Raw genomic sequence first — 15,310 nt, forward strand, 5'->3', positions numbered from 1 at the left:
GTGCATATACAAGCATTACCAGTCGGTTCTTTTTGGCTATCCTCTGCATTTATAGTTCTCGTTCCAGAGATGAACCTGTTACTAACTAAGTATAAATCTTTTCATCTGGTTTTTGTGTTTAAACCTCTTTTTGGTGGTTTTACCCTTGTGCAGTATTTTGTTCTTTAGTGTGAGGGTTACAAACCTTCAGTCCAGGTGAGAGCATCAGTGGGGCAGGCAAGGCAGAGGGGAGCCCAGAGACCTGACATGAGGCCCTGGCAACCGCTCCAGGCATTGGCACTCAGCAGTAGCCAGAAATGTCCTGAAAGTAGTCTGCAAGCTTTGCTTTCCTCCTGTCCCACCACTCTGTGTTCTGTTTCTAACTGCTGTGCCCATGCCTTTGTCTCTAAAAGGTAGATGTGGAATGGTGGCAGTCTCATTGGGACTTTATGAAGCTTAGACAAGTTTTAGAGAAGAAAGCACTTTAGGACCCATCGAGCATGTAAATGCTGCGTTTGCCATGTGTCTTAGTTTCTATTGTTTCTATGAAACACCGTGACCAAAGCAAACTGGGGAGGAGAGGTTTATTTGGCTTTACTTCTGCATCTAGTCACTAAAGGAAGCCAGGACAGGAACTCAGGCAGGGTAGGAACTGGAGGCAGGAGCTGATCCAGAGGCCACAGAGGGGTGCTGCTTTACAGGCTTACTCCCCGTGGCTTGTTCAGCCTGCTTTCTTACAGAACCAAAGGACCACCAGCCCAGGGGTGATACCACCACAGTGCGTAGGGTCCTCGCTCGTCAATCACTAATTAAGAAAATGCCCTACAGGTTTGCCTGCAGCAGGATCTTAAGGGGGCATTTTCTTAATTAAGGTTCCCTTCTTCTCACATGACTTTAGGTTGTTTAGTTGTCCTGAAACTATCCACCACACCATATTTTACTAATGTTAAAATACAGGTTGGCATTTATACATCTCTGAAGTCAGGATATATCTTAGATTGGTGGTTAGTATTGTTATTCCAGTGACAAGGCAGAAGGAGAGGGCTGACTCTTGCAGCTTGTGCTCTGACCAACACACTTGGAGTAACATTAAACTAAAAGTGTAACTGGAGAGACAGTGGCCGAAAGTACTTGCTTCTCATTTTATAAGACAGGGTTTCTCTGTGGCTTTGGAGGCTGTCCTGGAACTAGCTCTTGTAGACTGGGGTGGTCTCGAACTCTCAGAGATTCACCTGCCTCTGCCTCCCGAGTGCTGGGATTAAGGACGTGCGCCACCAACACCCAGCAGTACTTGCTTCTCTTTCATTGGACCTGGGATCAGTTGCCAGCACCCACATGGCAGCTCACAACTCTCTGTAACTCTCCCCTTTCTAGGAATCCAACAGAGGATTCTGGCCTCTGAGGACACCAAGCATATATACATGATACATGCAGGCAAAGCACTCAAGCACATAAAATAGAAGTAAGTAAATCTTTTTAAAAGAAAGAAAATAGTGAGCCTTCAATGGATTGTTTCTGGGTCAGTTCCATAGGTACATAATCAGCTAAAGAACCTGACAGTCTGAGAATTAGATCCCACAAGTTGTCCCTGGTTTCCACATGTGTGCTGTGACACAGGCACACACACACATACACATACACCCCTAAATAAAAATGTCTCTTACATTGCATAAAATAAAATGTTAACTACCACCAGGATAGTGTTTTTCAAGGAAAGGTAGAAATGTGGACTTTCATATGAAATTTTAAAAATTTTTTAAAGATTTATTTATTTATCATGTATACAGTGTTCTGCTTGTACACTAGAGAGGGCACCAGATCTCATTATAGGTGGTTGTGAGCCACCAAGTGGTTGCTGGGAATTGAACTCAGGGCCTCTGGAAGAGCAGGCAGTGCTCTTAACCTCTGAGTCATCTCTCCAGCCCGAAATTTTTTAATTTTTAAAAGATAGCTTAAAATTATTTCACATAATACAAGTCAGATACTAAATATGCTGTTATTCCTTAAGTTGAAATGGACTATTTTTCACGTCTTCAAATTTTAAACACTAAGTAATCTTTTTTTGTTTTGTTTTTGTTTTTTGAGACAGGGTGTTTCTCTGTGTAAGTCCTGGCTGTCCTGGAACTCACTTTGCAGACCAGGCTGGCCTCAAACTCACAGAGATCCACCTGCCTCTGCCTTTCAAATGCTGGGATTAAAGGCATGTGCCACCTTCAACCAGCACTACTAAGTAATACGAAGAGTTCATCTTGTGTCGGGTGCAGTGGTAGTGCGCTCCTTTAATCCCAGCACCTGGGAGGCGGAGGCAGGTGGATCTCAGTGAGTTCGAGGACAGCCTGGTCTATCAAGTGATTCTAGGACAACCTCCAAAGCAATACAGAAACACCCTGTTAGGGAATTCTTGCCTGGGGTCCCATTGCCACTTTCGCTCCCAAAATAACACATGGAGACTCTTATTAGTTACAGTGCTGCCGGCCAGTGTCCAGGGCTTCTCGTAGGCTAGTTCTGTCTTAAGTATTAACCCATAATACTAATATATATATTTCTATAAGGACTTATCTTTCTGAGGACACCATCCTGACACATCCTCTCTTCCTGGGATCACACGGGGACTCTACTCTTGACTATAGTTCCCAGACTCCTCCTCAACTCTTAGTCCCGCCTGTCTTGCTTCCCTATTGCCAGCACTGCTTTATTTGTCAACCAATAAGACAAACACACAGAAGGACTTCCCCCATCCACACCCTGTCTTGAAAAAAATGTGTACCTTGCTTAGATCCTTCTACTTCATAGATAATGAAGTGGACTTAGAACTGTACTTTAGGCACATTGCATCCTTATCAGTTCCTTTATTTGCAAACTCACCAAAACATGTTTGAAGCCCAAAATCAATAATTGCAGTACTTTCCTGCTTATTTGAGGACCGTGCAGAGCCCCAGATTCCACATCCAGCTGAGGTCAAGTAAAACCACCCAACCCTGGTTTCTCCTCAATGTAAACAAAATCCTTTCAGTGCTCTGTGTAGTATTACATTTTTGTACGTTTACATTTGCTGTTGATAATTACTCTGTAACAAACTGCCCCGCTGAGTGATGAGTGATTTTCCTAGGCACAGGGAGGTTAGAAAGTGTCTTAAAAGAAAGCCTAGATTAAATAATTCCATTCAGAATAATGCACTGTTGGCCTTGAGTTCAATATTCTTGAATAAAGATGTTTTATTTACTTTTTTTTTTTCCGGTTGGTTTTTTGAGACGGGGTTTTTCTGTGTGTAGCTTTGGAGCTACACCTTGAACTCACAGAGATCTGCCTACCTCTGCCTCCCAAGTGCTGGGATTAAAGGCATGCTTTACTACCACCCCGCTATTTTTTAAACTTTTTAAAAGATCTATTTATGTATCACATACACAGTATTCTGCCTGCATGTGTGTCTGCAGGCCAGAAGAGGGTACCAGATGGTTGTGAGCCACCATGTGGTTGCTGGGAATTGAACTCAGGACCTTTGGAAGACCAGTCAGTGCTCTTAACCTCTGAGTCATCTCTTCTTCCCCATAAAGATATGTTTTAAATAAAGCATCTTTAAAGAGAAATAAACATAAAACAAAGGGGTTGTTTGTGATTTGAGAAATTTTGTTTTTTCTTTTAAACAAGATCTTACTCTATAGCCCTGCCTGGCCTTGAACTCACCTGCTTCTGCCTCCTGAGTCCTGAGATTAGAAAAGTCTCACCACACCTGGCTAAAAACAAGGTTTTATGTTGGTTGGTATGGCAAAAATAAGACCAGTGACTCAGGAAGCTACCCTATGTTTCCCTTCAGAGGAATATATGAGGATGCACACAAATTCTGTCTGTGGTGACTAGCTAGAATGTAACTGACATACCAGGGACAGTTAAGCAGATGAATACGAGAAGCTAACCATCAGTGTTAGGACTGATACACAGAATAAAAGCAGGATCTCATAGATTCCTTTTTTTTCATCTTTGGATATTGAAATAAAAATAAATCTTGTCATAATTAAAATCAATATATAATCTATAATTGACGTCTTATGTCATTTCCCATCACCAGGAATAATCTCTCCTTTTTCTTCTCCCCAATAAATATGTATCTACAAAGGGATATCTTTTCAAAAATGAAACAATTTCTCTGAGACTTGCCTTTTAAAATATGTAATAATAGATATTGGAGATTTTATTATTACTGGTCACTAATCAGTGAGAATGATGGTTTGCCCCAAACATCTTACAAATATTTATTTCTAGACCAGCGCTGTGTGTGTGTGTGTGTGTGTGTGTGTATGTGTGTGTGTGTGTGTGTGTGTGTGTGTACACAAGTGTGCTAAGGATTTGCTCTGGGCATGTATGCGCTTTACCAGAGCCTAGGTTTGTGGCACCCATAGACAGTGTCTGCTCTGTAAACAGAGCTAGTAGACAGGCTTGAAGGAGAAAGAAGTTTCTTTGTCCAGTAGAAGTACAAGCAAGCTAGTAGGCAACAGGGAACTTTGCTCCTTAGAGCCCTGAACTGTACTTGGCCGTCACCTCCAGGACTATACTAATGTGAACTGGCGAAGATTCATGATCATCAAGTTCAAATTCTAGGCTGAGACAAGTTGAAAGAGGAACGAAGAACACAGAGTTTCATTTTAAGAAAGTGACCTTGAAGTTATAATTTGCTGTTTGGAATGTGGTCACACTTGATACCATTTTTCTAGGGAGTCTCCAAGTGTTCGGTGTGGACAGCCAGACCCATACACAGAGTTTTAATCACAGCTAAAAGCCGAGCAGCTGAGCGCAATTACACAGCACCGAGAAACACTTGGGAGTGACAGTTTTTGAGTTACAAACTCTAAGTAGAAATTAAGCACATTTAATGCTACACAAATGAAAAATGTAGGCATGTGTTTGAATGGAAATGGCCCAAACTTTATAGGATTTGGGTATGGTGATGTGTTTTCTTTCATTTGGCTGCAGTTGTGGCATCGTGACACTTCTTTCTGGGAAGGTCACTAAGAAGCCACAGTCAAATCCTGAATACGAGGAGGATGTCATAAGGTATCCAACAGCAAACTAGGAGTTGCAAAGGCTCTGTGTTCAAATGTTAGCTTGCTCAGGTCTCAAGTAGAATCAAACAGCAAAAACTAAATACTAGCATTGTAAACACAACCTCCTGTGTTCCTGAAGCTGTTTCTCCTCCAGCATCCACATGTTCTCATGTAGCTCAGGCTAGCCTTGCTGAACTCACTTTGTAGCCTGAAATAATGACCTCAAACTCCTGATCCTGCTGCCTCCACTCCTAAGTGCTGGGTTACCGAAAGCTACCACAAAGGGCTGTTATGAAAGTTCGTATTTGCTGCAGCCCAACCGGAAATGGTCCACAGGCACTAGAGCTAAGTACTTCAAAAGAGACATTTTCTACATCAAGAATCTTACTACTGGATGTCTTGGACTGAGAAATGACAGAAAATGCCCAGACATAATTCTTAACGTATTCACAGTTAGCTACCTCTGCAAAAACAAAACAAGGTGTAAAAAACCCACAAAGCTGAGGAAAGACATAGCACCCGAGGGAGGGACTGCAGTACTACCCAGGCATGTGCTTTTTGGCTTACATTCTTAAACAGAATCACAAGCTTCATTTTTTTTAAGAAATAAATAAGTTGTTTTCTAAATTTATAGTAGAAAAAAAAAGGAAGCCAGCTATTTAACCACGAGAAAATTGTATTTTCATTTTGAAGACTCATTAAAACTATTATGATAGTAATTACAGGTTAAGTAAGGAGTGGTTTCTAAATGTAACACTGTATTTAAGCAGCATTTAGATACAGAAAGTGTGAGCATTTGAGTGATATACCGACACCTCATTTATAGAATTGTCGAAATACTGTCATTAAGGAGTGAATACCAAGTTTTGTTTGTTTGTTTGTTTTTAGACAGGATCACACTAGGTAGTCCTAGCAGCCTAGAACTCTCTATGTAGACTGGCCTCAAATTCACCGAGATCTTCCTGTGTCTGCCTTCCAAGTATTGGAATTAAAAGCATTGCCACCACAGCTGGCCTTATCAACCTCTAATAAAGGACTAAGCTAGAAAGAATAGTTTTAACACTAGTTCTTTATCAGATCTTTTCAGGGTTTTGTATCTAGAGTTTACCATCTTATTCTCTGTTTAACAGTGTCTTGTTTGTTTGTTTGTTTTGTTTCTGTTTTTTCAATATGGTTTCTCTATGTAGCATCCCTGGCTGTCCCAGAACTCACTTTGTAGTGTCTGGCCTCAAACTCACAGTGATCCTCCTGCCTCTGCCTCCCCAGCCCTGGGATTATGGCATGAGTGCGCTGCCGCCGCCTCCACCACCACCACTCTGTTAAACTGTCTTAAATAGCAGAGGTAACACAAGTGCTCTTAATATACATCTGAACCTTCCTTTATTAGTTGATGGCTGCAAGGGTTGTCTGCTCTGCATTCTCTAGAAGTTCTATGGTTCTACAGTGATACATTTCTTTCAGGTTTGGGGCTTTTAGATGGAATATTTATCATATTGAGGATCTCACTTTTCAGTACAATTTAAAAAATACACATTGTGGGCAGGTAGGATGGTGCCATTGGTAAAAACACTTGCCGTCATCCCTGAAGACATAAGTTCAATTCCTCAGACCCACAGGGTGGAAGAAGAGAATGGTTTCCCACAGATCATATCCTCTGACTTTCGAGAGCATGTACACACACTCACACACACACACACACACACACACCTGGACATCATGTCAGTGTACACACATGCATACATACAAATTAAATATTATTTTACATATACACTTTTGCTTCTGGAGGCTCATTTTCCTATACTTCTATGGCTTGTTTTTATTGTATGATACTCTTTTTTTTTAATGTCAGCGCAGTTAAGTCTTTTGCATAGCTACAACTGGGTCCATCAATAATATGCCACAATGTATTTGACTTTTCCTCAGTTCATAGACATTTGTTCAGTGTTTTTCTGTTGTATCTAGTGTTCTGATATTTATTTTTAAGTTCAGTTTGAATGTTAATTCCTGCAAATTATTTAAAATAGAAATATTCTATCTTTAAAGATTTTGAGACACTTAGAACTTTAAAATAAAAACTTTTTTGGGGGTTTGTTTGGTGGTTTTTTGTTTTGTTTTGTTTTTTGAGACAGGGTTTCTCTGTATTGCTTTAAAGCCTGTCCTGGAGCTCACTCTGTAGACCAGGCTGACTTTGAACTCATAGAGATCTGCCTATCTCTGCCTCCCAAGTGCTGGGATTAAAGGCATTCGACACCAACGCCTGGCTAATAATAAAAAACTATAAAAGTTTAAAACTTTATGTCTACATTTTGTATTTTCTTAGTCCAGTGCATAGCTGCACTGTAGAGATGGCACAATGACATGTTAGTAAGTTGTATCCTCACCTGCTGGATTTGACCTCCATTAAAATCATCCTGACAAGCATCCTACAAAGTTCTGATCCTACTGGTGACTTCTCTCAATTCCTCATTGGCTTTGACTTATTTATTTGCCTTCTCACTTGCCCCTTCCCACTTTCCAAGTCTCTGGGGGCGTGGGGAGAATCTGTAATTCAGTAATATCACCTAAATAAATAGACCTGGGGAAAACCACTTGCTGCTTTTCTCCAGATTTAACTGGTATAAGTTTGGGAGTACAAAACTTGATGGTTTCTTTTTTTCTTATAATGCTGTTTTCTTTTTCATTGATAGATTCAGAAGCTCTGTGACCGAGTAGCTTCATCAACTTTACTGGATGACCGAAGAAATGCTGTGCGTGCACTGAAATCATTGTCTAAGGTTTGTAGCTCTAAATGATTGCTTCTTTAAACACCCGGCGCCATAGGTGTTTTGTCTGCAGGTATGTCTGCACCACTTGTATGTGTAGTGCTAGCAGAGGCCAGAAGAGGGCAGTGGAGTTGCAGAAAGTTGTGAGCTGCTGTGTGGGTGGTGCTGGGATTCAAACAGGTCCTCTGGAAGAGCACCCAGTGTCCTTAACCACTGAGCCATCTCTATAGCCCCAATTACTATTGTATTGTTTTTCCATTTGAGCATTAGTAATAATTAGTAATGACACTTTCCTGTTTTGTGTAGAAATACCGCTTGGAAGTGGGAATCCAAGCTATGGAACATCTTATCCATGTTTTACAAATGGATCGGTAAGTTTCATGTACTGATTTTTCCTTCTAATTTTTTTAACTTTTAATTTGTTCTAGAGTTACCATAATCATTTCAGAAGACAGTAGCATTAAGTCTATTGCATTTTTACTCTTAGTTGACATTTCAGTATACATTTATTGGATACTGTGTACAAGCCACTGTGCTAAGCATTAGCTGAGACATAAACGTGGGATAGAATAACCAGATGTGGTAGTGCACATATGCAATCAAAGCACATGAGAGGTCCAGGCAGGAGGGTCAGGGTTTAAAGTCATCTTTAGCTTCCTAGCAAATTCTAGGCCACTCTGGGCTACATGGGATCCTGTCTTGGAAAAAAAGGCGGGGTAATGATGTAACTTAATTATAATGACTTTGAGATTTTGATTTGTATTGGGTAAATGGATGTACTGATACTCATTTGAAAAAAATATATGTTACAGTTTGCAGATTAAATAGACTTTCCCCCTTAAGACAGTAAATGCACAAGTAAGAGTCTGGTGTTAAATCTGGTGTGTCTGTAGAGAGCAATAACTCAGCTTGTTTCTTACCTTACTTACTGTTTTAGTTACCTGTGCATAGATAGTTTTTATATCTTACTTCTGATAATATGTCTGTCAAGTTTTAGCTGCTTGTCACACTGAGAACCCCACTGAGATCTACATAGGGCCTCAAATTCAGAATCAGCTGGGGAGACAAGTGTTTGCTGTACAAGCCCAAGAGTCTGAGTTCTGATCCCCAACACCCAGATGAAAGTGTGACATGGTGGTTTGCTGCATTGTCAGGGAGGAGACGGGTACAGATCCCAGGGGGTTCCCCCACTCCTGGCCTGTCTCTGCCGTCTTTAGCTATCTTTTCTTGTGATTAATCCCAATCAGTAGTGCGCTTCCATTGAGTCAAAAACTAAAAGATCCCTGCTGAATTCATCCCTCTCAGCCAAAGCAAAACAACAATCATGTTTTCAATACTCAGTAGTCTATCACTTAAGTCATTTTCCTAGCTTTTTGCTGTGTTGCAAAATATGAAAAAGTACTTTAAAATTTAGTAACCAGAGAAGCAATTTATTGCTTCGCAGTTTCTGTGCTTGGGGATTGAGGGCTGGCTTAGTTAAGTAGGCCTCTTTAAGCTGTAGTAAAAGTATCAGCGGAGACTGCAGTCAGCTCAAGCCTGACGTGCTGGAGGGTCAGTCACATGGCAGCTGCTAAGAGGCTCCAGCACTCCTCCATGTTGCTTCCTTAAGCCTGCTTGAGTACACTGATGATAGATGGCAGTTCTGGAATCATTCTGAGCCTGTGATCCAAAGGAGCAAGGAGAAAGCCTATATCTATACTCACTTACTCTCAGACTCACATAGATTATAGTTGTCAGAGGTGAGTACATAAGTTGCCTCCATGTAAGGGGTGGCTCATCAGAGTAGTTTCTGAAACTACTACTACCTTTTAAATTTTATGCCTCTGATTTCTTTGTAACTTATGTACTTATTGTGTTTCACCAGTTCAATGTAGTGTGAAATCTAAAACCAAATTTTTTAAAATTTAGAAACAATCTTATTTTACATATCACAAAACCAAATTTCGTATTTATTTATTTATTAGTTGGTTGCTTGGTTTTTTTAAGGGTAAGGTTTTTCTGTATAGCCCTGGCTGTCCTAGAGCTTGCTCCGTAAACCAGGCTGGCCTTGAACTCAGAGATCTACCTGCCTCCCTCTCAAGTATACCACCTGACTATTTTGTATTTTTTCCAAGTACAAATCTTAGACCTTTTAGGAAATTCTATTGGAAGTGTTTTATTTATTTTTACCATTGGAATTATTTAAATGATTAGCCCCAGGATCCACCCATTTCCCGTCCTAATACTGAGGTCACAGGCACATACAGCCATATAGCTGTTTCTTGTGGGTGCTGCGGACTCAAATTCAAGTGCTCATGCTTACATAGGAGATGCTCTTACCCACTAAGCCATCTTGGCAGCACCAGTTTGCTTGAGGATTAAACTCAGATGTCCTACCACTGAGTTGAAGACCCAGCCCTGCCTTGTGAGCTTCTTGGGGTGTCCTTGGTCATGTTAAAGAAGGTCTCTTGTACTTGAGGGTTCTCAATCATCTCTTATAAGGTGTGCTTCAAAATTTCTGAAAAAACAGAGCCTTAAATAATTTGTATAAAAGCCCATTATGTTCATTATTCCCATCCTCTGATAACCCTTTCTGGGTTGTCATCTTTGTTTTCATTGTCCTTTTTCATGTGTGCTGACTTTTGGACCTTTATGACGTTCTTGTTTCTTAGTTTCTCTGGATGCTGCTACCATCCTCCGTGAGAGGGAAACTCTTGGCAGATTTTGAAATTTGTCAGCAACTATAAAATCTTTTGTTCCTTGATTATATAAATTGTACATATTTACTGCAAGAAATTTCTGAGAAGATGAAGTATAGAAAAGTCAGACTACCTACAGATAATGCTATTTTACATATATATGACTGTACGTGCACATAAAATTAAGTGACTCTTAGGCTTGCTGTTTTAATGTTTGGTTTACTTTATAAATATGGTGTTTTAAAGAATATATATGCACACATACACATAAATAATATGAATATATGTTTTGCTGAATGGACTTATCCTTTTTTATGGATATGGATATGTTTGCCTGTATGTATTTCTGTGCACCATGGCATTCCTGTTGCCCATGGAGGTCAGAAGAAGGCATCAAGTCCCCTGGAATTATAGACAGTTGGGTGCTACCATGTAGGTGGTGTTGGAAATTGAACTAGAGTCCTCTGGAAGAATAGCCAGTGATCTTAACATCTGGACCATCTCTCCAAGCTCCTTGTCTGTCCTTTATTCATTTGTTTGTTTCTTTATTTTGTTTTTTTTTGAGACAGGGTTTCTCTGTAGGTTTGGAAACTGTCCTGGAACTCTCATTGAAGGCTATGCTGGTCTTGAACTCACAGAGATCCACCTGCTTCTGCCTCCCAAGTGCTGGGACTAAAGGCGTGCACCACCACCACCTGGCTCTGTCCATTTTTTTTTTTTTTGTTTTTTTTTTTTTTTGTTTTTCGAGACAGGGTTTCTCTGTGGCTTTGGAGGCTGTCCTGGAACTCACTTGGTAGTCCAGGCTGGTCTTGAACTCACAGAGATCCGCCTGCCTCTGCCTCTCGAGTGCTGGGCTCTGTCCATTTTTAAATTTAATGGTTTTCCTACTTGGTACTGTATTAGTATTTGTTTAATTATCATTCTGTCACATTTTTTGGGAGGGAGGGTATTTTTTGCTTTTTGCTTTTAAGACAAGGTTTCTCTATGTAACAGCCCTGACTGTCCTGGAACTCAGTCTGTAGATCAGGCTGGCCTCAAACTTACTGAGATCCACCTGCCTTTGCCTCCAGAGTGCTGGAACTAAAGGTGTGCACCACCACCACCCAGCAGATACTCTTTTAAGATACATTTTTCATTGCTATCTTGTGTGTACTATTTTTTAACTAGGCAAGTTGATTTCTTGGTTTTTTTCAATCCTGTTATTTGTGTTGTTTGTTATGTTTTTTGTGGGAGGGCATTCAAGACAAGGTTTTTCTGTGTAACCCTGGCTGTCGTGGAACTCACTCTGTAGACCAGGCTGGCCTTCTGCTTCCTGGGTGCTGTTATTTAAGGTGTATGCTACCACTGCCCAGCAATTTTTACAATTCTAAATAAATCTTTATGTAGTCTCTTATTGTTCTAATTTCATATGATGATGACGTGATGCTGATGCTGATGATGATGGTGAAAGGTCTCTGTATAGCCAAGCCTGGTCTGTGACTTGCAGCCATCCTCCTTCCCCCTCCCTCCTGAGTATTGAGAGTACAGATGTGCGCCACCATGCCCAGCTTTACACATCCCTTTTTCTAATACTTTCTTAGATTAACTTTATAGATTAGAAATGAATATTTTGTTGATCTTATGAAGGAACTGCCTAAAATTGGCCATAACAGTTTAAATCCAGCCAACAGTCTATAAGTATAATAATTTCTTTTTTCCAGTTCGGATTCTGAAATAATAGCTTATGCTTTGGACACACTCTATAATATAATATCTAATGATGAAGAGGAAGAAGTAGGTAAGTTTCCAGTTATTTTACTGTGCTTCCTATATAAATTAACTAGGTTATGCCAATTTTGCTTTAAAGTTGAGTATATTTATTTTGTAAACTTGTTCATTTTCATAGGTGTTTTCTTTTTAAGTTACTCTTTGCATCAACACAGTAAAGACTAACCTTAGTCTTGAATAGTGTCGCTAGGATGGAGGCTCAGTGTGTGACAAGGCGGAGTGAGGTTTCTGTCTTTAAATCAGGGACTCCTTATGCAGCCTGGCCTAAGCTCAGCCTCCTCCCTCAGCATCCAGAACATTGGGATTACAGGCTCCACCACCTCTCATCTGCATCCCTCCATCTTTGAAATGTCTACGTTTCAGTAGAATCTCCTTCACCTCACTCACCTCTCCCCGCCTCATTTGTTTTTTGGTTATTTTTGATATTATTGTTGTTTTTCTAGACAGTGTCTCACTGTGTAGCTCTGGTGGTCCTAGAATTTACTATGTAGACCAGGCTGACTTCAAGAATCTGCTGCCTCTGCCTCCTGAATGTTGGTGTCACAGACATGGCCCCCCACCCTACAGGCCCTTCTTTCCTAAGCTTTTTCTCTTTGGGTTGTAATTGGGCAGTGTGCATCTTAACCACACTGAGTTCAATAATCCCCTTTGGGTGATCTCTGTATGTATTATTACCCTTGTGCCTGTTAGGGGTTAGAAGCCAAGTTAGGGAATGTCTCTCCTAATATTTAAACCCTTCTTTTCCTAAGATTTTGTTAATTTATAAAGAGCAACAATTGATTAAATTTAGGAAGGTTTTGTGTGTGTGTGTGTGTGTGTGTGTGTGTGTTGTCCCTTTGATATGAAAAAGTATGGTATACCCTCCTTTTCTTTTTTATTTCAACATACTTGGATACTTAAAGTGAGATAGCTTATAGTTTACTTTGTTACTTCGTGAAAGGCTTTATTCTGAAAATTGTGGAAAGACACTCATTGAGTAACATTTCATAGAGCTGCTGAGAACATTCCCATAGCCAGCTGCTGATCACAGTAAGATGAGTGGGTTCCGATTTTTTTAGAGGAAAGAGCAGACACAGACATACTTATGTGTTTTATAACTCTCATTTATACCAATGTATGACAAAACAAAAACTGTAAATAAATATTGACCTTGCACATACTTTATTAACAGTTCAGCAGAAAAACATGTAGGTGTTAACCCCAGAGGCTACTGGTAGTATGCGTGTTTGAAATGACATGGTGAATAGTCATGATCCCATAGAATGGAGAATACTTTTTCTTAAGAGTTTACTTTTTTTTTTTTCTGAGACAGGGTTTCTCTGTGGCTTTGGAGGCTGTCCTAGAACTAGCTCTTGTAGACCAGGCTGGTCTCAGACTCACAGAGATCCTTCTGCCTCTGCCTCCCAAGTACTGGGATTAAGGGCATGCGCCTCCAATGCCCAGCAAAGAGTTTACTTTTCTGTGATATCTTGCTAGAAGTTTATTAATTTCTAAGAGGCAAAGGGTTTCGCTATGTAGTCCTAGTTGTTGGAACTTGCTTTGTAGACCAAGTCGATTCCAAACTCATAGAGATCCTCCTGCCTCTGCATTCCAGGTGCTAGTATTAAAGGTATGCCAAACCATGCCCTGCTATGCAACACACTTATTACAAAATGACTTAGAACTCCTATATGTCTTAGATATTGGGTGTGGGGTTATTTCTTGTGTGTATTTGGGATTTTATGTTTTACTTACTTGCATTTTGGGGGACAGTTTCACTGTGTAGTTCAGGCATGCACTCACCATGTAGCCCAGCCGGTCCTGCACACCCTGTCTGTGCTTCGGCTTCCCGGGTGCTAGGATTATAGGCAGGTGCCATGGCGCCTTCCTGTGTCAGCGCCCTTTATTTTTAATCCAACTTTCAAAAGTCTCTGATAAAATAGGAAAAACAACTTTTGAATACAGGGCAGTAATTTTTCTAGGGACTTTTTTCTTCAGTTACGTGAGTACGTTTTTAAAAACTAGAGATGAAGAAACATGCTCGAGTTGCGTTGTCAGTGCCTTCTCTTTAGTGCTTCATTGCGAGGTGATTCTGCAATGACCCCAAAACTCTATTTAGACTTCTTTATCTTGGGAATATTTTATAACCCTTTAGTGATAAATCTGCCTCATAGTCCTAAAAATAGAGCATATTCCATGTGTCTTGGATGGTCCTCAGCTGTTTGACTTAAATGATGGAATCTCATTTTCCAAAAGCCATGCTCCTTACTTGACCTGCTCCTGTGTTTATACAGATAGATATAAATAACTTTCTTTGTCATCTGCTTTTTATTTATTTTTGTCTACCTTTTCAGATGATGTTGAAGGTAAAGGTTTGCATTTTCATATGCATGATGCTGTAGACATAAGACCTGGTAATATAAAAGGACACTGTCAAATGCTGTTTATTCTGACTTCTAAAAACTTTGACATTGCTTTCAATGTGTCAGACTCTGTTATTAAAGAGGAATATTTAATACTCTGCTGTTCATACCACAAAGCATTTCTAGTGTATCTTTTAATAAGATCAAAAATTACCCTGAATAATTCCATCTATCCAAATTTATTATGTGTGTTCTTCCTGGAAAACACATTATTTATAAGTAACATTTGAATATGTATACACAATTATGCATACATATCTACTTATACTGAGCAAGCCGGAAAGCACTGGGCTCAGAGAATACACGTATATTGATGTTGTCCCTTTAAAATGCCACTCACATAGCTGTGCTCCAGTTACTGACCTTTTACACTGATTTCTAGAATTCACTGATACTTATCCTCTTGTGATCTCTTTGACTTCCAGTAACCTTTTAACCTAGCTTTTTTTCTTCATAATTAAAATAATCATGTTTTCTTTTTAATTTGTTTAACTAATACTCCTAAATACGTTTTAGAATGAATGAAATATTATCTAAAGTAGATTTAAAATAACAGTTGCCAATACCTAACAGAAAACTAACTTACTAAAATACTGTTTCTACCTTCTGTGGCATTTGAGTTGGTTGCTTGAAATGAGAACATCCCAAAGCACTGCGTTCAGTCTCATCCGGCTTTCTTTGGA

At 39.9% G+C, this 15,310-nt stretch overlaps 1 protein-coding gene across 4 annotated transcripts in view; it reads left to right on the forward strand.

Annotated features, from left to right (window-relative positions):
* Positions 1 to 15,310, forward strand: part of Uso1 (USO1 vesicle transport factor) — a 61,043-nt gene that overhangs the window by 5,595 nt on the left and 40,138 nt on the right. For 2 of the 4 annotated variants that reach the window (XM_040747398.1, XM_040747399.1), the window contains exons 2-5: positions 7,706 to 7,792; positions 8,087 to 8,151; positions 12,159 to 12,235; positions 14,559 to 14,570. In XM_040747398.1, the coding sequence (XP_040603332.1) occupies positions 7,706 to 7,792; positions 8,087 to 8,151; positions 12,159 to 12,235; positions 14,559 to 14,570 (241 nt within the window). The remainder of the gene's footprint in view (positions 1 to 7,705; positions 7,793 to 8,086; positions 8,152 to 12,158; positions 12,236 to 14,558; positions 14,571 to 15,310) is intronic. The other 2 variants (XM_013112023.3, XM_005068145.4) reach the window with 1 other exon arrangement.

This window comes from Mesocricetus auratus, unplaced genomic scaffold (genome assembly GCF_017639785.1).
Source record: "Mesocricetus auratus isolate SY011 unplaced genomic scaffold, BCM_Maur_2.0 Super-Scaffold_100006, whole genome shotgun sequence".
In the NCBI taxonomy this organism is placed as follows: Eukaryota; Metazoa; Chordata; class Mammalia; order Rodentia; family Cricetidae; genus Mesocricetus; species Mesocricetus auratus.